Raw genomic sequence first — 26,013 nt, 5'->3', positions numbered from 1 at the left:
TATATGGCATATCACAAGGTCATAGGAGCAATAAGGAAAAATAAAGTAGGTGAAGGTTTTGCAAAGATCAGTGAATAAGTGAATGAGTTTGAATCCAACCCAGTGGATGAATTTCTATGGACCAGTTTTGTACATGAGCATATCCATAGAGATGGTTAACCTACAAAAAGCAGAAAAATTAGTTAGGAGCAGACTAAAAACCAAAAGGAGATTCTCAAAGTGGCTCTAGTCTAAAGGGAAAAAAAACCTCAAAAGCACCAAAGTTAACATTATACATAGGATATAGGAAAGACCCCATTGATATTGTTGATTAACAACTAATTCAGAACAAGTAATGCAGGAATCTGGAATATAAGAGCAGAGATTTGCCTTCTTTGACCTTAGAACATTCTAGGATTTCAAAACCATGAGAATCAAAAGAAAAATGTGTTTATAAGAGATAAACCTATTTCATCTTTAAACAGTCATTGGCTAAAGCTTCGTCTGTGAATTAAACCCATTCCATTATGGGCTTTGTATGCAAACCCATATCCTTAAGAGATTAAAGATGCAATTTAGGCACACATTTTAGGAGCTGAATTCTCGAATCATTATCCCAGTACATATTGTCCATTAATCTGTGTTCAATTGGAAAGCCATTTGGAATGTGGCTGTCTGCTAATTAGCAGGATTCTAGTGCTGAGCTGCTTCCTGATTAAATGTCCTTTAGAATCAATAAAACATCAGGAGGGATTGTGGTGATGTGGGATTAGCTCCATCTAGCCAAATAAAATGAGTTGCATTCCCTTTTTAAACTAGCATGTTGTAAGAGCTGATGAGAGGGGCAATTTCACCAGCCCTGAAACAAAATTGTGGGGATTTTTGTTGTTGTTGTTTCTTACATAATTTTTTTAAACTCTGAGATTTCATTTTTATTTTCCCATTTTTCTAACAATTAGCAGGGACATTAGTGAATGACTGCCAGGATAAGGCGATTGTGAGGAAGACTCGATTACGATTTCTAATCTCCACTCTGAATCATCCTTATGTAAAATGAGCTCAGGTTGTGTTAGATGGAAATTATTATCCCTGTTCTTGGCCAGGGAGATGGAAGTCAGAATTCACATTTAATGTTTCTATATGACTTTGTAATAAATGGTAATTAAGGAGGGCAGAGCAAGAACAGGAGGCAATCTAATACTCTAAAATTATATTGGCAAAATTAAATGCTTCAAACCAGTTTAGAACACACATGCACAAGCCAAATTGTGTTGGGGGAGGAGATAAATAATGAAGCTGCTAGGGAGGCTTTCATTGAGTAGAGCAATTGACATAGCCACAAGTAGGACTTAGAATACACATCTGGCCCACTATTGAAAATAGAGTTAGGTTGGAAAGGACTTTTTGCTAATCCTGGGAACAAGCAGAGAATTTTGGAAGATAAAGGAAACATGAGGTGTCTTATTCAACAATTGTTGTTTAAAGGGAATAGGAAAAGTGTTACACAAAGAACTATTAGAGGTGTGCTGTGGTTTGCCCATTGGCTCAGTGTTAGACAGCAAATCCAACTTCCCATTCTACATTCTAATGATGATGACAGTGCCAATAAAGTTGTTACTGTTTATAGAGAACATTTGTAGAACTTAAGCAATCCCAATATTAACCCTTTTAATTCCTGCAGCAGCTCCATGAGGTAGGTATTATTCTACTTTTCAAATGAGGAAACTGAGCCCAAAAAGTGTAAGTACCTGATAAATGAACTCATCAGGAAGGCTGAGTTGATGTAGGCTCCCCAGCTCCAGTCCTAGGCCATAACCATGGTACTGTAGCCACTTTCCTGTAAGTTCTACAGTTATGAGAAACTTGTGTGGGGCTGGTCCAGGGGCTTTGGATAGACTGGGTGCTGGAGTTCATCCTTGGGTTTGGTACTGGACACAGTTTGGAATGTGAGGAGTCTATCTGGAAGAATTTCTCTTTGCTAGCACCTAACCCTTGGATTTCCATCCTAGAATCTGTGGTTTTTGTCATGACCGCCCTGTTGTAGTCTATGTGTGCTCCAACAACACAGCTCCATGAGCCACAGATACGATTTTCTCACAATTCTGGAGGCTGGTTTTAGTTTTCTCACTGTATCCTCACATGATAGAAAGGATAAAGGGTCTGTTATAAGAAAATCAGTCCAATTCCTGAGGATTTTGCTCCAGGACCAAAACCTTCCAAAGGTTCTACTAACTAATATATCATGTGTGAGGATTTCGGTCGAGGGAGACATAAGTATATGAGATTACCCTAGGAAACTTTTACACCTTGCTTGCTAGATGTCTCCTCTGACAAGCCTATGTTGTGCCCTTCAGTGAGAGTTAAGAATAACAGGAGTCTGAAGGGAGACTTGAACTTCTCAAATCCAGGAGTATCATTTCTACCTGGCAGTCTTAACAGAACTGCCTCCTCTGTGCCCTCCTGGCTGTGCATGGTCATATCTGCAGTAACTAACCTGGTGGGGCACGAGAAACAGAGGCAGCCCAGCAGTACAGGAAGTAGAGGCCTTGCAAATCTGGCTTGCCAACACCCTGGTGCTAAGAACAAAGTGAACAAATTTGGGGGTGAAGAAAAGCAGCTGGTTCCGGTGGATATTCAGAGCTCTTTTTGACTATGTGAAGTTTCCAGAACGCTGCCCAGAACAAGCTCCATTGAGATTACAAGGGTGCACTCTAAACTAGCCCATGTTTTGATTTTTCAGTGTTGGGGCTTAATTTCTTTTTAAATATCAAAGGTTATTATATAAAAAGGCATCTGCTTTGTAGCCCCTAAATAAATGAACAAAAATTAAGGCAAAACTCACAGATATTACTAAAATTTATGGGCACTTCGTTTATGTGTCAGAATCAAGAATGAATAGTCACCATCAAAAACTAGTAGAATGTGGGGGAATCAGCAAGCTACCTGTCCTGGGATTCTGAGGAAGTTTACCAGGCAGAAGATGCACTGCTACCTTCCTCTTGGTTGAGAGACCACAGACAAGTCTTCCCACACTACAAACATGAAGTAGTACTGCTGAAGGGCTACCCTCCATCCTACCTGAGCACAGATGTGTGGGTGCTTTCCCACATAGCCCTTATCTGTACCTATTCAGAGAACATGTCTATGAAATTGTAGCTGAAGTTTTTCTGTGTCCCGTCCAGTCCTCAGTCACTCAGACTCACAAGTAAACTCACTCAGTCACTCAAGTAAACACACAGAGGCTTGTATTAATTAAAACTGCTTGGCCATTAGCTCAGGCCTACCACTGACTAGCTCTTACATTTAAACTCAGCCCGTTTCTGTTAATCTATATGTCACCACATTTTCCGTGGCTTTACCTGTGTATCATTACATGCTTCTCCCTGGATGGGAGCTGCCATCTCCTGACTCAGCCTTCCTCTTCCCAGAATTCTCTTTGTCTGCTTATCCTGCCTATACCTCCTGCCTGGCTACTGACCAATCAGTGTTTTATTAAACCAATGTACAAAAGCATTGTCCTACAGAATTCCCCCTTTTTCGTTTAATTAAAAAGGAAGGTTTTTAACTTTAACATGAAATAACATAGGAAAGAGTTAGGATGAGCAGAGCAGGAAGTGGAAAGCCTAGATTTAGTATTTGCATCTAGCAGTGCCATTCCCTGAAAGTTAAGTTGTGTCAGTTGGCACAGAGTCAGATGGTTGTTGTATGCACTAATGAGAGTATGGATTATGAATATGATAATAGTATCTTGTATCCAACAAGTATGTAGAGGGTAGCTCATGTGCAGCTTAGAAAGAAGAATCTGAGATGCCAAGAATGCACAGGAATTGTCATCTGTCCCTTGTCTGCAAGCCTCCAGGAACAATGAGCAGAAGCATGGAAACCAGGAAACAGTATATGTTTGGTTATACCATATGTAGACAAATTCTCATTTGATAGTGGTGAATACAGAAAAAATTCAATATATAAAGCCTGCTTTAAAAGAGTACTATTAACCTAAAAGATAACTTTAAAAACAAAATTTAAAACTCTACAATAAAATAATCACCATAGAACATGGGAAAGAAAGTATAATCCTACGTGCTCTAAGTTTCAATAACACTTTGAAAATATTTCTGCTCTAAAAACTAGAAAAGTTTGAGAAATTATTGTGGCTCTCTTAAAGATGCAAAACCATGTATCCTGTTGATATGAATTAGAAAGGGATAAAGAGATAAGAATAGTGAGGCAAACCAATGATAAAAATGAAGCTTAAAAAGTATTAAAGATGATTGGATAAAATCATGAAAAACTTGGAGAAGTATGGGTGATTTCAAGGAACCTGCAACTTCTCAAGGAGAATTAAAGTCACTAGGAATCAATAAAAATAATAAATATACAAAAGGAACACAGGAGAAAAATCTAATATATTATGTCAAACTTAAGGGACTCCTACAGAATCTACCCAAAAATAACTAAGGGAAAAAGATAGAGACTATTAGACATACAGCTAGAGTGGAGACTCAACCTAAAGTGACTTGGCATCATTGGAAATTAGGAACAAAATAGAGAAATAAAATAAAATGAAAAACAAAGTCTTCACTATGGTAGCCCTTTTCTTTTCTTCTTATATAACAAAAACTCTGAATTTCTCTGCTGTATTTTTAAGTGTATTTAGCTGAAAGCATTAGAGACTAAAAATCCAAAATTAGGTGACTTCATCACCCTGGCCTCTGGTGAGAGCCTCTGTGCTTGAGTCACAACATAACAGATGGCATTATGGCAGAAATACATGCAAACGCAGAGACTGCATGGCAGGACAGAAAGCCATTGAGTTGGAAGAGCAGTGTTGTTATTTTTATAACAACTAATTGTAAGGGAATTTACCAGAATCCCTTGAGAACTACATTAATCTCTTCCAAGGGTAACAGTCCTAGTGCCTAATAACTTTCCTCTAGACTCCACCTCACAAGGATTTTACCACCTCAATATTGTTATGCTGCAGAATGAAGGTCTAGTATATAAGCCCTTAGGTGACCCACACAAGCCATACCCAAAGGCTTGCACCAACTAAAGAAACTTTACAGAGCTGGTGAGAAAGAGCCTCTTGATACAAATTGAAAGAACTCAATCTAAGCTAAATTAAGAAAAAGAATGTACCCATGTGTTTGTATATTACAATGAAAATTTGTATTATAAAGACAAATAGAATTTGCCAAAGATCTTTACTGAAAAAAAATAAGGGGGAAATTAATTATTAAGGAATAAAATCAGACTGATCTCAGACTTCCACAGTAGTTGGTGTTAGTAGACACTGAAAGAAGGTTCATAATTTCAAAGTGAAAAACATGGATGAGAAAATAAGTTCTATGACCTGCCCCCTTGTGAATCTAGAGTCAGATTCATTAGCCTGTGTCTCAGAGTAAGTAGTTTATATGTCTTTCATAATGGTTGTCTCCATGAGAGGAAATAATGAATAAAAAGTACCAAGAACACTCTCTAAAGTCTATTAAGGTGAAAAATACAGTTGAATTTGGAACATGTTGTTGCTGTTTGTGAAAGAGTATCATGTAGCACAGGCTGGTCTGGAACTTGCTATATGTCTGAGGATGACTTTGAACTCCTGATCATTTGTTCCCACCTCCAAGTGTTATCATCACAGGTACACAACACTATGCTCCCTAGAGATCAAACTTAGGACTTCATGCCTGCTAAGCAACCACTCTACCCACTTAACTACACCCCCAGCCTGGAACTGGAATGTGAAACCAAGTCTTCCTGAATATAGAATCAGGGTCAAAGTCTTTGTCCTCTAGCTGGAAGGTGAAAGCTTGGTACATACTTTTGTTATTACAATTACTAGTGCCTGTTATTACAATGGGAACCTCTTCTTATATTTGAATTGAATGGTTCTTTGAAGGTCTAGAAATGTAAGAGATAAAGAAAAGGGAAATATTTAGTAAAATAATCTTAAGAAATGTATTGATCACATAAGTCACATATGCTTTTTATATCAGACATGCCCGAGTTGAATACCATTTGCCACCTTCTCCTCCCCTTATTCTCAGTATATAATCAAGAAAAAGTGGAAAACCTCTAACAGTGTTTTATCTGGGGCCTTGTCTCCTACATTTTTGCTGTTTATGTACTCATTACTCATCAGTGTGTGTGTGTGTGTGTGTGTGTGTGTGTGTGTGTGTGTGTGTGTGTGTGTGCCTATAGAGATCAGAGGAAACATTTTTGGGAATCAATTCTCTCCTTCCACAGTGGATTCTTGGGATCAAATTAAGGTTATTGGGATCATACTGCAAGGTCCTTTATTCACTGAGCCCTCTCTCTGGCCCTCCTCTTCTTTTGGTATCTGGGAGAACTTGGCCTGATATTTCTTCACAGCTCTGAAAAATAAATAGAATGCAGTCTGTGACTATCAGTAGATCTAGACTCTTGGTTGTGTTTTATTGTCAAAAGTTTGGAAGATGGTCTAAGCATATTGCTGCTCTTCCTAATAGTGTCTACAAAGAAACAGTGAAGAAAATTAAAACACGAATCCTTTGCAGTCTATTTTGCAGACCTGAGCTAATACCTGATGCTTGAATGACTATTACCCCATGAGAGCTTCTTCTTCTCCAGCTTCTCTTTACCATCCTAGACCTGATACAGTCACCTTGTTTTCTGGTGGCATCATTGCACATTATGCCTTATCCCTTTTTCACATGGAGCTCTGGAGGCCACATGTTCAAATCTATCAGAATACATATGCTGATCAAAGAATGCTTCTGACATGTGACCCATGTATAGGAAAAGATTTATGAGGTATAAGCAAAACAAACTGGTTTCATAGTTAATATATCACTTCTATTTAAAGAGATTAAAATTATATGACATTAGAACTCCTTGAGAAAACCTAAGACACATTTTTGCCAACTTCTTCTCCATCTCAGTTTGTCTTCTGCTGGGTGAGCTAGCAACAAAACTTCTTTCCGTTTACAGTTTGTTGGTGAGCAGCAGATGCTATCTTTCACCAACATGAGCAAATGTCAATTTCTTCATTTTTCCCCTCATTTTAATAGTTCTTTGAGAACTTCATATAATGCATATTGATCATATTCACTTCATTCCCTAATTCATTCTAGATTTACTCCCTCATCCCACCTACCCACCCGTGTCCTGTCTTTGGCTGTATGGAGTCTTACTTATTCTGCCTATGTATTCTTGAATGTGTAGCCTTCACTGGAGCTTGGCCAAAGCACCAGGGATCTTATGCTTAAAACAACTGGCTCTCCCTCTACAGAAATTATCAACTGCCAACAACTACCTCATTAAGGAGTGGGACTTTATGCCTCTGCCCCCCTCCATGCTAGGACGTTTTCCCACTTGAACTTGTGCAGGTCTTTCTTGTGCATGCTGTTATAACTCCTGTGAATTTATATGTGTACCCAGTCTGTTGTACCTACAAAACAGTTTCCTTTCAGTCAACCACCACCTCTGGTTCTCACAATCTTTCTAATTTCTCTTCCACAATGATCACTGGACCATGGGAGGAGGGGGTGTGGCACAGATGTATCATTTAGGGCTGTATACTTGGCAGTCTCCTATTCTATGCACCTTGACCAATTGTGAGTCTCTGTATTAATAACGTGAAACAACTCACAATATTAGAGGAAAATAAAAATCACAGAGGACCAGAAACAAGTTTAATGACAGAGATAGAAGCAAGAGACAGGTGCAGGAGAGAAAAAGGAATAAAGAAATTCATAGATAGGTGGGTCACAGCCTTAGCTGATCAGGATACAGATATTTGACTACAGTCCTAACCACACTATATCAAAAAGGCACCTATTACTGCCAGAGAAGCATATTTATATAACATATAAATGGGTGCTAGGCAAGAAAGTATGAATGATTTCCACTGCCAAAGCTTTGCTGGATTATCTTAAGCTTTAGATAACTGATTTTTCAGTGGTGACATATTATTACCCAATACATTTCTTCTTGGGAATTCATGAAATGTTATCTAAGTCCAGTACATGTAACTATCCTCCTTCTGTGTTTGTTCTGTGTTGCAAATCTTTCCACACTCATGGCAACACAGAGGGACATCTCTGATAGCCACTTGAAATGAAGATTCCATGCCCAATTTAATTTATGTCACTGATAGACAAATGCATAAGACTGTGAGGTGGTGAAGAAGGCAGAATGGTGCTAACACAGACAGGTCATGGACTTCTTCGTTTTCTTGTGTAACAATGCAAAAACCAGCTACTCATGTTTTTACTTCCATCAGAATAGTAATCAATTTAATGGCTACAGTTGATTGTGACATTAGCCAGATTTTCTCATAGTTGCCTGGTCTCTGGATGCCCTTGACAGCAGACCCCAGTCTCCAGTCTGTTGGCTTTGCGGTAAATTGTTGGATATCTAACCCAGGGTCCACTATTATGTGTTTGTTTTGTAGACAGGGTGTCACGGTACAGTTTAGGCTGGCCTTAACCCCCTAATCCTCCTGCCTTAGCCATGCCCCCTACCCCTGATATTCTAGGATGGATAGCCTAGGCCACCACACTCAGCTCTCACTGTAACCCTGAGAGCATCTAATTCCCTGTACAGAAGTCCTTTCTAGTAGATATATCCAAAGTAATTTCTGTTTCCTGCACTGATATCAAAAACGCTTTCAATATTGCTGCCAACCAGGAAAACTGAGCTTCGCTGTGCATGCTTCCAAGGTAAGAGTGCATTACTACTCGTCACTCAGAGCCTGTCTCCTTTTCTTACACAGGTGGCGGAATTTTGTTAAGTGGCTAAACAGGGCTTCTTCTGAGTTGCTGTGTGATTTGCCTGTAGGTGAGTACTGTTCTTCTTTGTTCCTCAGCAAACCTAGCTGGCTTTTATCTCATTCTTCCAAAAAACATTCAGCAAAGGAAAGGTAAGACTGAAAATTTCCTTAAAAATCATTCTTTTAGATGAGTTGGATGACTAAAGGTGTGATTCTTCAAGCTCTGTATTTCACTTTCTGTGGTAACCCTTGGATATGAATCTAGCACACTTGCACAGGAAGGTGGAATTGTTTGCTTAAATTTCAGATGCAGTCTCTTTAATCTAGCAGTCCTTCAGGTTAGTGTCTACTTGGCTAATAAATCATCAAATACCACATACAAATACATATAGCAAATATACATATGTGAGTATATAAATATATGTTTAGTGCAGCAAGGAAAAGATCCCTCAGTGACTATTTAATTAAATTATAGTACAACTGACAGATTAAATTGTGGAGTTTTAAAACAACACAACTGGGCTGCTACATAATGATTTCCATGACATATTATTAAGTGAGATTTTAAAGATGAACATGGCAAAATATTTAGCAATTAGTAAGTTTAAATATGACAGGTGAAAAATATATGCATTTGTATTAATCTGTTGCTATGATTTCTCTACTTAAACATCCACTAACTACTGTGAATCACAGTGAAAGGTACCAAGTATGTGTGGTGGGGTGTGCTGTGGATGAATATATAAGTCTATATCCAAGTGAGCAGGGAAAACATAGAAATAGGTATAGGGCATGAAAAATATGAAGAATATATTCATGATCTTGGCCTTTATAACAAATTCTTATAATCTTGGGACTTTAAAAAGTAGAAAATGTTTCAGTCATAGCTCTGAAGTCTGTAAATATTAAATCTAAGTATCATTGAAGGCCATAGTCCCTCTGAAGTCTCTAGAAAGGGTCTCTGGTTGCTTCTTCCAGCTTCTAGTAGGCCCAGGCCTCCCTTAGCCTGTTACATATGACCCTGTTGTCTGTCCACATCTTCCCTTGGCCTTCTTCTGTTTCCTTTGTGTCTCTGTATCCAGTGTCCTTCTCCTTTCTCTTATAAAGAAAGAGCTAAGCTATTGTCAACTTGATTATATCTATAAAGATTGTTTCCAGATAAGACAAACTCCCAGATGCCAGTGGGTAGGAAATGAACATATAACTTGAGGGAGAGGCCAGCATTCATAATGCTTTGCTTTGACAAAGTCCAGACCTTAGTGACTAAGAAACATTCCCACCCTTGGGGCTGGAGAAAGCATACTATAGATTGGCATACTACGTCAAAAATCTAGAAGTCAGTATCCTGACACACCTGGTCAAGTATCACTAAAGAAAAAAAATCAAGGAACTAGAGAAAGCATTCTCCAGGACATCCTATGAAGCTGGGTCTTAAGTGCCACATAGTTTTGAAGGTTGGTGTACTGGTGTTTCAAAAAGAATACCATGTTATAATGCTGAGACCACTAAATGGGTGCCCTGTGCCGGTGGATTCACATACAACTCTGGTTGAGAAGGATGAACAGCATAATAGCTCTGCCCTTCCTCAGCACCAGATGAATGCTCACTACATCCTCACAGGACTCTTCCTCTGCATGCATGCATCCTTGGCCCTTTCTGTCCAGATGCCCTTCACTTTTAAGATCACCAGCGAGATTGTGTTGGTACATACCCAAACAGCCTCGGTTTCATAATCACTTTTTTAGGCCCTATCTCAAAATACAGTCACATTCCAAGCTCTCTGGCATTAGAGTATCAGTGCACAAGTGCTGCAGAAACACAGTCCATCTGTAGCATGTGTCACAGATGAAGTACTGGTTTTGTAGCTGAGTGATAACCTTATATTAGAGTATTTTCTTCGCAGCACTCTGACTTATTTTATCATCTTTAAAACAGAGAGAGAGAAAAAGGGAGAATAGGAGAGTACACGTACGAGGGAGATAGATTCCACTAGGTGTGCAGAGAGACTCGAGTCTAACAAAGAAAACAGAATATTAGTCACTGTAGAGCACCAAGAAGACAGGGGAGGATTGCCATTGGTGCATTGTGTTACGGACACATGCTTACTGAACATTAATGTGATGGGCCTTTTCCATTTCCAGATCACTGGATCTGTTTTGAAGTTTGATGTCCATCTTGGAACCAAGAAAGATGGTGGTTAAGAAATTGTTAGAGGCTTAGATTAATTAGAACAAGCTCGGAGAACTGGATTTCAACCTACCAAACCACAGTGGACTGGACTGGTAGTTCAGTGGTCCTACAAAGCAAAATGTAGTTTCTATCATGAAAGGAGGAAAAGGAAGGGGAGAATCTCCAGGAATGAGTGAGGGCTGGAAGCTAAACAGACAGAAGGTGACTTACAGCCACTTCTGGTATTAGCAGACAATTGAAATTTTCATCTTCTTTGTTAGGCCATCTGTTGAATAGAGGTAATTTCCACCTCGCAGAGTTGTTCTTTAGATGATGTGGGAAATGCCTGTCATTGATAAACATTTGATGTATGTTAATTTGCTTATCACACAAGCTTTATTCATTAGAGCCCATGAGTCAAATACCCCCAACCTTGTTCCATTTTATAATCAACTAGAGGTTCTCCTCAGCTGAAATCAGGATTTAATTGGTCTCGTGAGTCATTTGTGCATGGCCATTTTGTTGTTGTTGTTTTGTTTTTTTAAGACAGGGTTTCTCCGTGTAGTTTTGGTGCCTGTCCTGGATCTCGCTCTGTAGACCAGGCTAGCCTCTAACTCATAGAGATCCACCTGGCTCTTCGTCCTGAGTGCTGGGATTAAAGGCATGCACCACTACTGCCCAGCTCACAGTGGTCATTTTTTAAGGCCCCCAAGTTGGGCTAATATACAGCACCAAAGAGTACTGATTTCAGTAGTCAGAGCAAAAAGGAGAGGATGACTATATATAGGAATATCACAGTCTCCCAGCAGCCTTATACATCCTGGTCTTTACCATGCTTGGAAACTTCTAGAAGTCAGGGGGCTTGATTTCTCCCAGTGCAAATCTTCCACTGGCTGACTAGACAGATGGTTCTTATTTACCCTTCCTGCTGTGTTAGGGAGAAGTATAAAAAGAGATCTCCAGCACAGGTCTTTCAAACAATGTTTACATATGCCATCAGATATGACAAAGGAAAGCAGTGCTTAAAAGAAATCAAGTAGACTTTTTGTATATTCTCCTAAGGAAACACTGAAAGGCGCAGACAGCAAGCAAGAGCTAGACAGAGACAAGTCTAGGTTCTAAGTCATGTTCTAAGAAGTGCCATGTGTTAACATGTGCCCAGGAAAATGTTTGGCATGCTGTATGGTAAATCCTTTCCTCTGGGGAAATGAGGTTTTGCCTAATGTTAAACATCTTCCCTTGTTGAGTGTTTTACATAAATGATTTTAATCTCATGGTATTACTGCAAGTTCCTAGATTTTCACAAATGAAAGAAGTGGTCCAAAAGTTCATAGTTGGTAAAAGAAAAATACAGGGTTAGTATTTGGGTTTGTATTTAGGTTTGCCTTTCTGCCATACACAGCAGCTAGAGTCCCTTTAGCTGTCTGTCTCTGTCAGAGTAAGCTGAGTGTTTCCCCTTGCAATAAAGAACAAATTCTTTTCTTTCACAAATGTGGTGCAGCGAGCAGATCTCAGTGTGAGTAGGTGTTCATGGGTTCCCATAATAACTTAAATTCTCAACAGATTAATTCAGATTTGCCTCGAAGGGACTGCCATCACAGTCTTCAATAAGCATCTGTCTTAGTTAGGGTTTCTATTGCTATGAAGAGACACCATGACCATGGTAACTCTTGTATGGGAAAACATTTAATTGGGTGGCTTACAGTTCAGAGGTTCAGTCCATTATCATCATAGTGGGACATGGTGGTGGCATGCAGGCAAACTTGGTGCTGGAGAAGGAGCTAAGAATTCTATATCTTTTTTTTTTTAATTCTACATCTTGATCCGCAGGCAACAGAAAGTGAACTGAGACACTAGGTGTGATCGGAGCATATGAGATCCCACAGTGACACACTTCCTCCAACAAGGCCATACATACTCCAACAAAGCCATACCTCCTAATAGTGCCACTCCCTATGAGCTTATGGAGGTCAATTACATTCAAACTACCATCGTATCGGTTGAAGTTTATTCTATGGTATCTGGGTAGGTTATAAAGATATATCTGGGTAGGTTACAGATAAAGAAATACAGAGACACATCCCTGTTCTCAGAGGATTGGAAAAGGAATTGGAGAAAGGAACTACACATTTAGTGGCTTTATTTTCCAAACTTTATTAAAAGTGCATAGTCATTCATCTATGAGCAAGCACTGAGGTCTATTTTCATGCTGGGTGCTGAGGCTTCATGTGAACATGAAATTTCATTGTTGCATTGTCTTCTCCCTCAACAAATTGAAGAAGAGCTGGGGAGATGGCTCAGTTGGTAAAGTTCTTGCTGTATAAACAGGAGCACCCTAACACCTATGTTAAAAAAAAAGTCAGGCCCAGCAGGGCAGGACATGGCTATAACCACAGGACTGGGAGTGCAGATACAAGAAGGACTCTGGAGCTTGCTGGACAGTCAATCTAACTAATTGGTGAGCTCTAGATTCTGGGAGAGACCCTCTCTCAAAAATAGAAGATGGAGAGTGCCTGAGGAAGATGCCTCTGGCCTCCACACTCACATGTACTCATGTTCATAGTGCCCCTACACATATGCACACACACAAACATGTATACCCATGTGTATTATGCATTCATACATGTGCATGTATTAAAAACAGTGAGGCCCAACTGAGAACTATTGTATGTTTGTTGGTGAACTATTTAAATTTCACTTGGCACTATGTGATAGTCACAGGGATTTATAGGCCATAAGATCCTCCCTAGACTGGGGAGGACTGAGCAGAAGGTTGTTCTGCATCTAAAGCAAGTTGCCTTTATCCATGAAGGCAGCAGCCTACAGCCTGGGAATGGGAAGTGTTCACACATCTGATGGGAAAGGGGGTGCAGTACTTGCATTCTAAGAGGCAGAGTGGCAGGAAGAGGCTATCAGCCTCACTAAGCTACATAGGCCTTTCTGGTTCAGTGCCTTCCACGGGTTATACTCTGGCTAATCCATACCTCCTCTTTGCGGGCACCATCACCTTGCCTTTGTCCAAATGCTCATCCCTCCAATCATCAATTTGCTTCACTTCCTCCAAGAATCACTCCCCACCACTTCTACTGCTTCTAAATAAGTTTAAATGTTTTCCTATTTTCATATATTTCCTGTCTGTGATACATATGATAATTGTGTTGAAGTAATTTGTTTGAGAAATTATTTATCGTCCCCTCCCTTATTCTGAAATCCACAAGGTAGAAACCTGGCCTTTTATCCACCAAGTGTCCCCATTGCCTAACACAATGCAAACCACCCAACAGAACCACAGTCTTGCCTTTGTCTCATGTGTATATATGTGCTAAATGTGTATGTCAAGTTCAACACTTTTCTCTCTCTTTTCCTTGCTTAGGAAAGAATGAAAAGGAAACCCCGGGGAACTTGGTTGAAGTCCCTGAGAGACCCCAAAGCAAAACTGAACATGTGGTATGCAGCTGGGCATGTGGTGCTCCAGGGAGGGCCTTGAGGACCCCTACCCCATCCTCCTACCTCTTGCTGTGCTGGAAGCCTACCCTCCCTCATGGGTTCTTTATTTCCATCCTACACCTTGGTGTCAGACTGTCTTTAGGACCTGCTTCACACAGAAAAGAGAGGCAGATCAACTCCTAGAACATGGTTTAACTCTCATTCTAGTTAGTATGTGGAAGTCTCTTGCCCTTGCTCATTGATGGGGTGCCTTATGCCCCAAGCAATTGTTCTTGTAGCATGTGTACAACTGAGCTTCCAAAACTTGTGACCACCAACTGTCATCAGATTAAAGGGTGGTCAGGAGACCATTTTAATATCTTAACTCCAGCTTCCAGAACCTGAGGGTGACCTTTCCCCAAGGGATCATTTTTTAAAATGTAACAAGTTCTCTGATTTAAAAAGAAAAACAAGGAAGAAGAAAATAAATATCTAGCAAATGGTTAAAAATCCATCTTAATATTCTCAGAATTTAGACAGAAGATTTTTGAAGAATTGAAAAGCAGCACGAGTTTTTCTATTGTTGTTTTCAAAGGTCAGGATTAGAACATAATTCATCCCAAAATGATGTGAGGCCTCTTCATGCCCTTCACACATGGAAATATTTTAGAAAACAGTATCCATTTTGGCAAGCATCTTGCCATGAAGAAAACAACCACAAATGCTTTTCTCCTTGAGTGTTAAGTCTGTTGTGAATAAGATTGTAAAAAAATACATTTTGCTCTTTTATTTTGCCTCCTGTTGAAGGGTTGTTTTGCATTTCTGTAATAATTGACTCCTCACATTCTTGTACAAGTAGCCTTCATTGCCCCACTTTTAAAAAAGGAGATGAAGCAAGGGGTTGATAAAACAACTTTCCTGTAGCTAGAGTTTTCCTGCCTGGCTCACCTCAGGACAAATCTCTCTCACCTGCCAGACCCACAGCCACTCAGACCCGACCAAGTAAACACAGAGACTTATATTGGTTACAAACTATATGGCCATGGCAGGCTTCTTGCTAACTGTTCTTACAGCTTAAATTAATCCATTTCTATAAATCTATACCTTGCCATGTGGCTTGTGGCTTACAGGTACTTTACATCTTCCTTGTCCTGACAGTGGCTGGCAGTGTCTCTCTCACCCAGCTTTCTGTTCTCTCAATTCTCCTTTCTGTTAGTCCTGCCTATACTTCCTGCCTGGCCACTGGCCAATCAGTGATTTATTTATTGACTAATCAGCAACACATCTGACATACAGACCATCCCACAGCACTTCCCCTTTTCTTTTCTTAAAAAGGAACGTTTTAACCTTTACACATCTCCAAAGTCAGCTTGGTATCTTTGGGAATTTGGGCGTAGCTTCTCTTACTACTTCCTGCTGGAGGAGGGCGCTGTATCTTATGGAAACACAAAGAATATTTTAGGATTATGGAGTAGTCCATGAGGGTGTATTGTCTGAGCCAGTTGCCTTGAAACGGTTCTGGATGTTGGATCATCTGGGCCATGGTGTCTTCGGAGACCTTTCAGGTGGTCTTGGCTGGTCAAACCTGATGTATATTAATCTGGAACAAATCCATAGCCTCTGGCTTTCTGTGGAAACAAAAGCAGAGCCTCCTTTCCAAAGCAACATATCCTTACATCCAAATTTTGAAGTCAAGGTACCTTTAAAATATACATTTTGGCATAACTCAACAGCTTTTGTAATCAAATGTTTTTCTTCAGTTACGAATACCAGAGAGAACATAATCCAGATTCTCTGTGTGGTAGCCATTTTTACGTGGCTTATTTTTTTATATTAGCTTGAGCCTATTGCTTTAAACTGCAGCCTTCTAAGCCTGAAAGAGCACCGGCGCTGTGGCTGCAGGCTCTGCCCACTTCAGCTTCCCAACATGGCGGTGGTACATTTTCTGCCAGCTCTGGGAGCCATCAACTCTCAGAAATAGTGGGTCTATGCTTCTATCAAAGCAGCGTGTAGCCCAGAAACCTCTTTTTTTTTTTTGTTTTGTACTAGCAAAGGCTAAATCCACCACACAACTTAATGTACCACTTGCAGAGGCCTCATTCCCACCATACTGCAGGTTTAGTGCACATGCCAGGAACCCGCCATAGTAGCTCAAACACGCAGGCTGCCACTAACTTGAGAGAAACAACTAGGAACTGTTTTTAGCTCCATTTTAGAATCTTTTTTGTCAGGTTTTAGGTGGAAACTCTTGCCAACACGTTGGGCGCCATTTGTAGCTAGAGTTTTCCTGCCTGGCCCACCTCAGGACAAATCTCTCACCTGCCAGACCCACAGCCACTCAGACCCGACCAAATAAACACAGAGACTTATATTGGTTACAAACTATATGGCCGTGGCAGGCTTCTTGCTAACTGTTCTTACAGCTTAAATTAATCCATTTCTATAAATCTATACCTTGCCACGTGGCTTGTGGCTTACCAGTACTTTACATCTTCCTTGTCCTGATGGTGGCTGGCAGTGTCTCTCTCACCCAGCTTTCTGTTCTCTCAATTCTCCTCTCTGTTAGTCCTGCCTATACTTCCTGCCTGGCCACTGGCCAATCAGTGATTTATTTATTGACCAATCAGCAACACATTTGACATACAGACCATCCCACAGCACTTTCCTATGATACCAGAGAAAATAATCCATCCACATGTTCATTCATTCATTCATTCATTCATTGGCATTCATTCAACAAGCATGTATTGAGAACCTCTATCAGGCACTAACGAGACCTTTGGGATTTTTCAATAACTGTATTCTATAACCTTGAGGATCTATCAATAACTATCTCTAGGTAATAGATACTTAGACAAATATAGTATTCAGTGGTGAGTGCCTAGACAGGCAAATGGGTGGCAAAGAATGAACTCTTGCCCATTGTGGGCTGTGTGGGAAGGCAGTACAAGAGGCAGGATGTGAGATGTGTCTTGCAAGTGGCATAGGAGCCCATCCATTCCAGGCACAAGCATCAAAAGGGCTTATGTAGCCAATGGAGTGACATTATAAAGAGGTAAAGACAAAAGGAATATCCGGTTGTCAGGTTTTATGTGCCTGGAGAAAACGATGCCTATGTAAGGCTGAAAGGGATAAGCAGAGAAATAAGCAAAAAGAATGTTAATGTCCCTTGGTCCAAGCAAGGAATTTGGACTTCTCCTGGTACATAAAAGTGATATAGGGTACATTAGTTACTTGCTCCTTTACTGAGCCTAATTTGGGTTGACACATATGTCTACTTCTCCTTGCCTTTATCAGAGAGTGGGGAAGTATCCAAAGAAATTAAAAAAAAATTGAACTTTTTTGATAAAAACATCCATGTATGTAAGTATATCAAATGAATAGATTTTTCTAAAGCTTTCACCATTTCTAAAGTTGCCCAAAGCTCTAAAAACGCATCAGAATAATTGTTTTTTTTCTATATGAAAATTTTCTTTGTCCCCAAATTAATTTTATCAAAACAGAATTATTTTCTATTCATCCTGAAAATTTACCAGTTGCCTGTCAACTGTGTTAGTGCGATTTCACACAGTGTTCTGGTATTTCAAACAAAAAAATTCTTCACATTCCCCAGGAGCAACCTCATCCATGTCTGTTATCCAACTCAGAAGCGGCTTGTTACAGGCGCTCTTCTGCAGGGGATTGGGGTGTTCAACCTTTACACATGAGAGGTTTGACATTAGAGAAAGGCGGCAAAGCTCCAGATATCTGAAGGTCAAGGGAATGCAGATGGTACCCATCAGAGGCATTGTTTTATGGTGAGTTATGCACATTTTAGATTGCAATGAACAGAATCAACTCTACTCGCTTAATTAACAGGGAAATCGGGAACTTTTACTGTGTTAATTATGGACAGAAGTGTAACATAAACGAAACCAAGGAGTCATGTAGCTAGAGTTTTCCTGCCTGGCCCACGGTCAGGGCAAATCTCTCTCACCCGCCAGTCCCACAGCCACTCAGACCCAACCAAGTAAACACAGAGACTTATATTGGTTACAAACTGTATGGCCGTGGCAGGCTTCTTGCTAACTGTTCTTACAGCTTAAATTAATCCATTTCCATTAATCTATACCTTGCCACATGGCTTGTGGCTTACCGGGATCTTCACATGCGGCTTGTCATGGTGGTGTCTGGCAGTGTCTCTCTCACTCAGCTTCCTGTTCTCTCAATTCTCCTCTCCGTTAGTCCCACCTATACTTCCTGCCTGGCCACTGGCCAATCAGTGATTTATTTATTGACCAATCAGCAACACATTTGACATACAGACCATCCCACAGCAGAGTCAAACATGGGCAAGCTTCCTTATCTTTATTGTGAGCTTCATGTTCCCTGGCCCCTCTCTGCTGGACAATAGGTACACTGCTTGTTTTGCATTGGATGCCCAGCCTCTAACCATGCAAATAGAATGGGGTGTTTCTTCCTATAACCACATGGACTGGATAGTCAGGGGGCAAATTTACCTGAAGAACAGAACACTGAAGCTCTCAGGATGCCTTACTTGGCACCAAGGGGTCTCACTCGCCTATTTAATCATAAAAGCATTTTTTTTGTTCTGTAGTAGACATGAGATTAGAATATTGAAGTGATCTAGGTATCACTTGTATTCCCCCCTTAAAGTTTTGGGTCTAGTATGAGGCCTGCCCAATCTTACAAGTCTCTTGTCCTTTCTGAGCTTCCATTTCCTTTGTTAAATTACAGTCAGAGAGAAACTTAGGTATTCTTTAAACTTGGCCCACATGCCAAAGGTGACATTATTATTGTGCCAGTCATTCATTCAACATAAAACCTGAGGAGATAGTAGCTTTTCCCAGAAGCCCCTTCCATGTAGATTCCTCTAGCACCCTTTAGAAAATGATATCAGATCTGTCAGCCAGGTCCCAAATCCGTTGCCTGTTTCAAAGCAGAAAACTGAACAAAAATGATGATGTCATCTTTCTCAAAAAAACAAAAACTTGCCATGTTTGCATTCAGCAAAAACTTGGCAGATAGAGCCTTGTGCTGCCAAATATGTTAGACTCTTCTTCCTTGTTTTCCAAAGGCAGACCTTGCAATAAATCTTTCTGGTTATGTGGCCTTGTCTTTAGCCCAGAGTCTGGAGAAGCTCTGGATAGTGAATATGTGCCAGTGAGATGCTTATGTTGTTTTGCTAGAAAACTCCAGAAGAGAATCCATGGCCAGAAAACCCTACCACTATGACTTCAGCCCCACAAGATCCAGTGAACTCCTTTAAGAACAGGCCAGCCTCTCAGCCTATTTTGAGTCCGGCCATGATGAAGGATGCTGAACAACCTGAGCTCTGGATAGACAGGTTCAGGAAGCTGGAAAATGCCCTCTACTTATGTGACCTGAGCAACACCGGTAAAGTGTGAATTCCAAAGCCCACTAACCTATCTCTATTTGTGTTCTAACCTACACATGAATGGCTGGCTTGTTTTCATTTTATATGTCAATAGTACATTTTATCTAGAAAACAGATGCCTGGCAGAATCAGAAAACAAAGATAAGTTAAAGAATCCCCCACCCCAGATGACTGAAAATGTCTTTGTGTTTCTTATCCCTACCTCCACTCTTTCACCAGTTAAACACATACTTCATCCTTGTAATTCCCTTAACTCCTTTTTGCTTCCATGATAAACTCCAAACTACTTAGCAAGTCAAAATCAAGGGTCTCTTGACCTGAGATGTCTCGATGTCTCTTGTACCTTTTTTTTTCAAGCGTTCCTCACACAGTCATAATGGGTCACTTTTTGCCTTTCCTCAGATATGCCTTACTTTCCCATTTGTCTGAGTCGTCTGCCGGTCTGGTCTCCTTTGCCACAATATTATTTATACATGAATGTAATCACTATTCTCTGGGGCTTGAGACAGATGTAGGTCAGACCTCATCTGGCTTTGCCAGCCTCTTTGATATCTACCATCATATTTGATATCATGTATTTTTTGCTTGACAGTTCATGTTCTCTCACTAGTAGACTATATTTTTTTCTACTGCCTAAAACAAGCATAATTTTCTGAACAGTTTTTCTTTAGTTTGGAGAAAATAAATGATTGCATGAGTATAAATAACTAAATATAACATGCAAGGTAACATGTACTCATATTGTGCCATGTGGGCCCTCAGAGAAAGAATCCTTTAGTGGGATCATTGAAGGATTTATTAATGTTAAAATGATCACTAAAGGTTGAGTGCAAGTATGCTCTGTAAAAGCACTCATATGAAAATAGTGATGTCTTCATTCTCATTGTGTATTCTTTTTTTTGTTTTGGATTTCTAATACAATTTTAGACTTCTTGAAATATAATTGTATATACTATGCCAAGATTTTTAATAATTATGCAAAAGGAGGAAGAAAAAGAAATTTAGAAAAAACTAAAAACTTCACATACAAGATTAAGCTATCTGAATAATGAAATAATTATTAAAATTGTATTAATGACCCCAGAACTGTGTTAGAGGCTAGACCAGGAAGAAAACAAGAAAGAATGAGTCATGGCTTCTGGCCCCAAGGACAGACTTTTAGGTAAGGTGCAGAGACTCGCAGTAGTTAATAGCATTACAAAGGAAAAGTAAAGAGATAATACATAATAAAATGTTATGATTGAAGGAAGGATTGAAAGTTAAGTAGTCAAAGGAAACACATCAGGTGCTCAGTTACTATTAAATATGAGAAAAGAGTTCTAATATACTGTGTATTTCAAATAATCTAAAAAGAAGGAATTTTGGATAATTTCCTAACAAGAAATGATAAATATTTGAGGTAAATATGCCTACTCCAATTAAATTATACAAAGTTTATTTTTAGCAGAAAATAACATGATATTCCATAAATATATATCAACTGAAATTGCTAATATAAAAAAGAAAGAGATGAGATACTAAAGGAAACTTAGCATATAATGTCAATGGAAGTACCAGAGACAGTACTGGGAAGACAGAGCTGGACTTGAAACATGATGTAAGGAATGCTTTAGTGATGTTAACAACTTATTCTAAGTTGAAACCATCTTCTGCAAATGTTAGGAGTTGAGCTCACTCATGACAGGGAAAAAAAGAATGAACAAGACAAACCTAGAAGATGACATTAGGTTAAGACTCTACCGTGAATCCTGGGAGCTAGGATAAGGCTTCCTTCTTTACCAGAATCCATCAAAAGTTCAACCAGAGAAGGTCATCAGGAAAGCTGAGATATATCATTTAGGGAAGATTTCTCTGGGGAAGAAGGAAGATTAAAAGGTTATTGAAGCAACCCTGAGCCTAGCTATATACTATGTTGAAAGAAAAGGCATTCCTAAATAAAATGTCAAATCATGATAATGGATGCTGGATCCTAAACTTAGTTGCTAAGAAACTCCCCAAAGATTTGGACCTTTCTCATAGGAATGAAACAGTTTAAGGGAAAAATGTAGTTTTGTTGACTTTGGGGACAGATTCTGATGGCTTTGAGATGCCTTTTTCATGCCCCCTTCACTGTTTATGCCTGTTTTCTCCGTTTCTATGAAATTTGCTAGTTGCTCAACAGCCAAAGAATGTATCAGCCAGATCTGGGAACATCTACAACTGTCTTTAATGGGAAAGAGGATTAACTAAGGTCACGCTGTTGGTTCATTAGCCACAGTATTTCACAGACCGTGAAGGCCTTTTCTAGATGTGGGGCTGACAACACCTGCTTTGCCCACAGATGACTCACTGTGCTTTATGATGTGCAAGGAGCTAAGTAGGCCAGTGCATTCCCTATCCAGGAGCCAGGCAGACCATCCATCATCGAATCAGTGTTTCTGGGAACCTACTGAGCTTATCCTCTAATGGGGGTTGTGAAGAAAATAGCCTTGAAGAGAAGGAACAAGGAATGACAAGTATTCTAAAGAAAGAGCAAATGGAAATGGTGTGCTAAGAATTCACCCAGTGAACCAAAGTCTAAATAGAAAATATAAAGTCAAAGGGGCAGAATGCCTTAAAGGACATTCTTTCCATGGGCCTCAATATTTCATGCTTTTCCTCTCTAAATTTTTATATTCGCCAGAAAATGAAGGGTTAGTGCTCTTTTTTGCAGAGGTAAAACTCAAGCTCAAAATGATAACATAGGAGCCAATAGGAATCTAATCCATAATTCAAACCTAGGTCTTCCTGATGTCTCGCTACAGCTAGTACTCAATACATACTAGAAGGAGAATGAGGATTTGCTTATTTTTGATCAAGAGATATAAATTCAAGCCCAGACTCTATCAGTTAATGTTCTCCACCATCAAGTCTGTTCAGAAACAGCTGCCTAAAATGGTGCCTCCTACAATGAGGTGGATCTTCCTATGTCAATTAACAATCCAGAAAATCCCAAAGACATGCCTAGGGGCTAAACTGATTTAGATAATTCCTAACTAAGACTCTTCCAGGTTGTATCAAGTTGAAATTAAAACTGACCAGGACACAAGAGATCTTTTTTTTGTTTTTTTGTTTTTGTTTTTTTTTTTTTTTTTGAGACAGAGTTTCTCTGTGTAGTTTTGATGCCTGTTCTGGATCTCACTCTGTAGACAGGCTGGCCTCAAACTCACAGAGATCTGCCTGGCTCTGCCTCCCAAGTGCTAGGATTAAAGTGTGCACCTCCTTTAATCCTTAAAGACATTGGAAAGCTTTTTTGGGGGATGGGGCACTTTATGGCATAGATTTCACAGTTCAAAGAACACAATTAACAGATCATATGACCCACATTTAATTTCTTACCCTCATTTCATGTGATATAGTAGTTAGCTTTGAGCATCCTTAAGCAAATGATTGAACAACTCTATGACTCAGTTTTTTCCATTATTAAATGGGTCATGGTAAGAGCCAAATAAATCAATATTGTAAAATGCTTGGAATATAGCTTGAGATATGGGCTATTTTGTAGGAAAATATTCATTATTGTTTTTATTGTTCCACTTCAGTGAATCTTTTGCATAACTTATCTTCCTCATAGTTTGGAGAACTTCCATAGACAACAGAATTATTGCTCTGTATTCTAAGCGTAGCATCTAACACATCTAAGCTTCTAATTCAGGCTTCTGAACCAGTTAGTGATCATTAATGATACTGTGATCCACACTTACAGTCCTCTCTGCAGCTATCACCACCCAACCTTCATGCAGAAAGCATGCTGACACTTCATCATTGAGGCATATGACATATGGGTGACAGAACACTTGCTGTGCATCCACACTTCTGTCACACAGGTTACTTGGAGAGAGTCACAGGAGAATGTCAGGAAGGAGCAGTTTAATGCCTGCATGTTTTGAAACATCCATAGGTACTTTGATAAGAAAAGAAGCCAGGATATTTAGGAATGCTTTTAACAGGCACCCCACTTCCTTGAAAATTTGCCCTTAAATGTATAGATATAAAGAATGAGCTTAAATTCCTTAGAACATACATGTGGTGTTACTGGACCCATCTGCTTTATTTTACCCCAAAGTCACCTCCTAAGATCTATAAGTATATCCAAGACTCTAAATATCTTAAGTCAATTTAAAGAACCTTAAAGTCTTAAAACATTAGTGTTTAGCATCTAAACACTCATTCAGGCTAACATATATCTTTTCTTGATTTTTTTTCCCTTCCTCATTGAAAAACAAAACAAACAAACAAAAAAACAAAAAAAACCTTAATCTTAATCTACCAATGGCATCACAGGAGTTTTGGAGAAGGAGAGAGCCAGACGCCTCATACACAACTACAATCTCATTTACAACTTGTCCCTGAGTCCTCGGAGAATTGACCAGGCTTTGCGGAGGTTCCGTTCTGGAGAAGATGTCATCTTGGAGCCAGCACTGCGGTATTTAAAGGAGCTGTGAGAACAAGCATGGACTGTGAGAGCAATGTTTCTTTCATTTCCCCTTTACCTGGACTTGTGCTTCTTCTCAGTCTGAGTGCTGGGGTAGAGGCTTTGTTTGAGCTGAGACAAATGTAGCTGTTCTAGCCACTTTTGACTTGGACTTGGCTATGATGAGGAGCCGTTCACAATGATCAGAGAAATCTGACTTTCTCTTCTGATGTAACAAGAGTCCAATCACTTAAAGTGCTCTTCTGTTCTTACAGTGCTTATTATCAATGTGTTTAATATTTTTCTACATTGCCAACAAACTGGCTTTGTAAGCAACGTGAGTTCATGTGTCAAAAAAGCATGCAGAATGGTGTTGACTCACCAGAATGTCTGATGCAGAGGAGACCTCAATAGATTTTTTTGTTGGGTTTGTTTTTGAGACATGGTCTAAATATATAGTCCAGATTGACTTTCAACTTGTAATCTTACTATCTCAGATTCTTGAGGGCTCCAATACATAATTCCCCATGTATGTAATTAGGTCCATATGCTAATCACTATTCTAGGAAGGATTTACACTATAAGAAAAATAAAAGTATTGATACTGAACAGTAAGCAGGACAATAATTTCAAGTTAGAGTTTTCTATGTAAGTCCATCATCTTCTCCAGGGCAATGTGAGCCGTGTCTCCAGGGATATTTCCCAGAGTCCCTGAGAGATGTTTCAAGAAAGGATGCCTGGCAGTGGAGCCAAGATCTGTCCTTGGTGCATGGGCTGGCTTTTTGGAGCCTGGGGCCTATGCTGAGACATTTTGCTCAGCCTTGGTGCAGGGAGGAGGGGACTGGACCTGCCTCAGTTGAATCTACCAGGCTGAGATGAATCCCCAGGGGATACCTTGCCTTGGAGGAGGTGGGAATTGGGGGTGGAATGAGGGGGAAGGCTGGGGGTTGGGAGGAGGGAGGACAGGGGAATCCATGGCTGATATGTAAAATTAAGTTAATTATAAAATAAAATAATAATTTAAAAAAATATATAATTATAAAAAATAAGAAAGGATGCCTGGGATTAGACTTCAGAACATGCTCTGCTCTCTCAGGGTAGAGTTTCCACCAACCACAGAGTTCTATCTTGAACATGCTCTCAGGCTCTTCTCTTCCTAAGTACAACAGAAATAACCATAGGTTCACTGAAGACTTCAGAGATAAGGTGTCCCCAGGATCATCACTAATGCAAACTGATCTGGATGCTGACCTTGAATAGTATGGGAGATAAGATAAATAATTTAGACCATATCAGGAAACAATCAAACAAAATGACCTCTGAGCATGCCATATTGTCCATTTCTAGTGAAGTGTCTCATGAAAACATCTCATGAACAAACTTTCAAGAACAAAAGTACCTAGATCCATTAAAATAAACTCATTAGTTTTTAACCAGCTTAACTTCTGGAACTCCTAGACCTGCCTTATAATTCAATAAAGTAAAGACAGGAATAGCTTTCTCATGCTGCCAACATGCCAAGTAAAGAAAATGAGGGGTTTAGGTCTAATGGTTCAATACAACTACTAAGTCCCAGAAAGTTGACACTTCAATTCCCCAAATTTGATATTTCCGTAAGATGTCTCACAGGTCCATTTCACAGATAAGAAAACAGGCTTAGAAAAGCAAAGAGTAAGAAAGCTTCAGGCTGTGCTAGTCATTTGCTAGAGAGAGGTGGCTTCCTGTGGAGCTCTGGACCCTGGTAGACTATCTCTGGGTAGGTGGGCAGGAGACGCAGCTGGGATAGGGGGAGTTCTAAACCTGATTTGAGATTAGATTAATAAACTCAATCATAATTCTCAACAGCAAGAGTTTTTG

General features: G+C 39.7%; 1 protein-coding gene across 1 annotated transcript in view; it reads left to right on the top strand.

The window, feature by feature from the left end:
* C2H1orf87 (chromosome 2 C1orf87 homolog) overlaps window positions 1-24,771 on the top strand; it is a 72,515-nt gene extending 47,744 nt beyond the window's left edge. The window contains exons 9-12 of the mRNA XM_059254551.1: window positions 8,735-8,799; window positions 14,274-14,347; window positions 19,516-19,723; window positions 24,027-24,771. Coding sequence (XP_059110534.1) covers window positions 8,735-8,799; window positions 14,274-14,347; window positions 19,516-19,723; window positions 24,027-24,187 — 508 coding nt within the window. The 3' untranslated portion in view covers window positions 24,188-24,771. The remainder of the gene's footprint in view (window positions 1-8,734; window positions 8,800-14,273; window positions 14,348-19,515; window positions 19,724-24,026) is intronic.
* Window positions 24,772-26,013: the final 1,242 nt, after the last annotated feature.

The sequence above is a fragment of the Peromyscus eremicus genome, chromosome 2, assembly GCF_949786415.1.
Source record: "Peromyscus eremicus chromosome 2, PerEre_H2_v1, whole genome shotgun sequence".
Taxonomy (NCBI): domain Eukaryota; kingdom Metazoa; phylum Chordata; class Mammalia; order Rodentia; family Cricetidae; genus Peromyscus; species Peromyscus eremicus.
The sequence above is the reverse complement of the archived record's forward strand: the minus strand, read 5'-3'. Positions and strand labels throughout refer to the sequence as shown.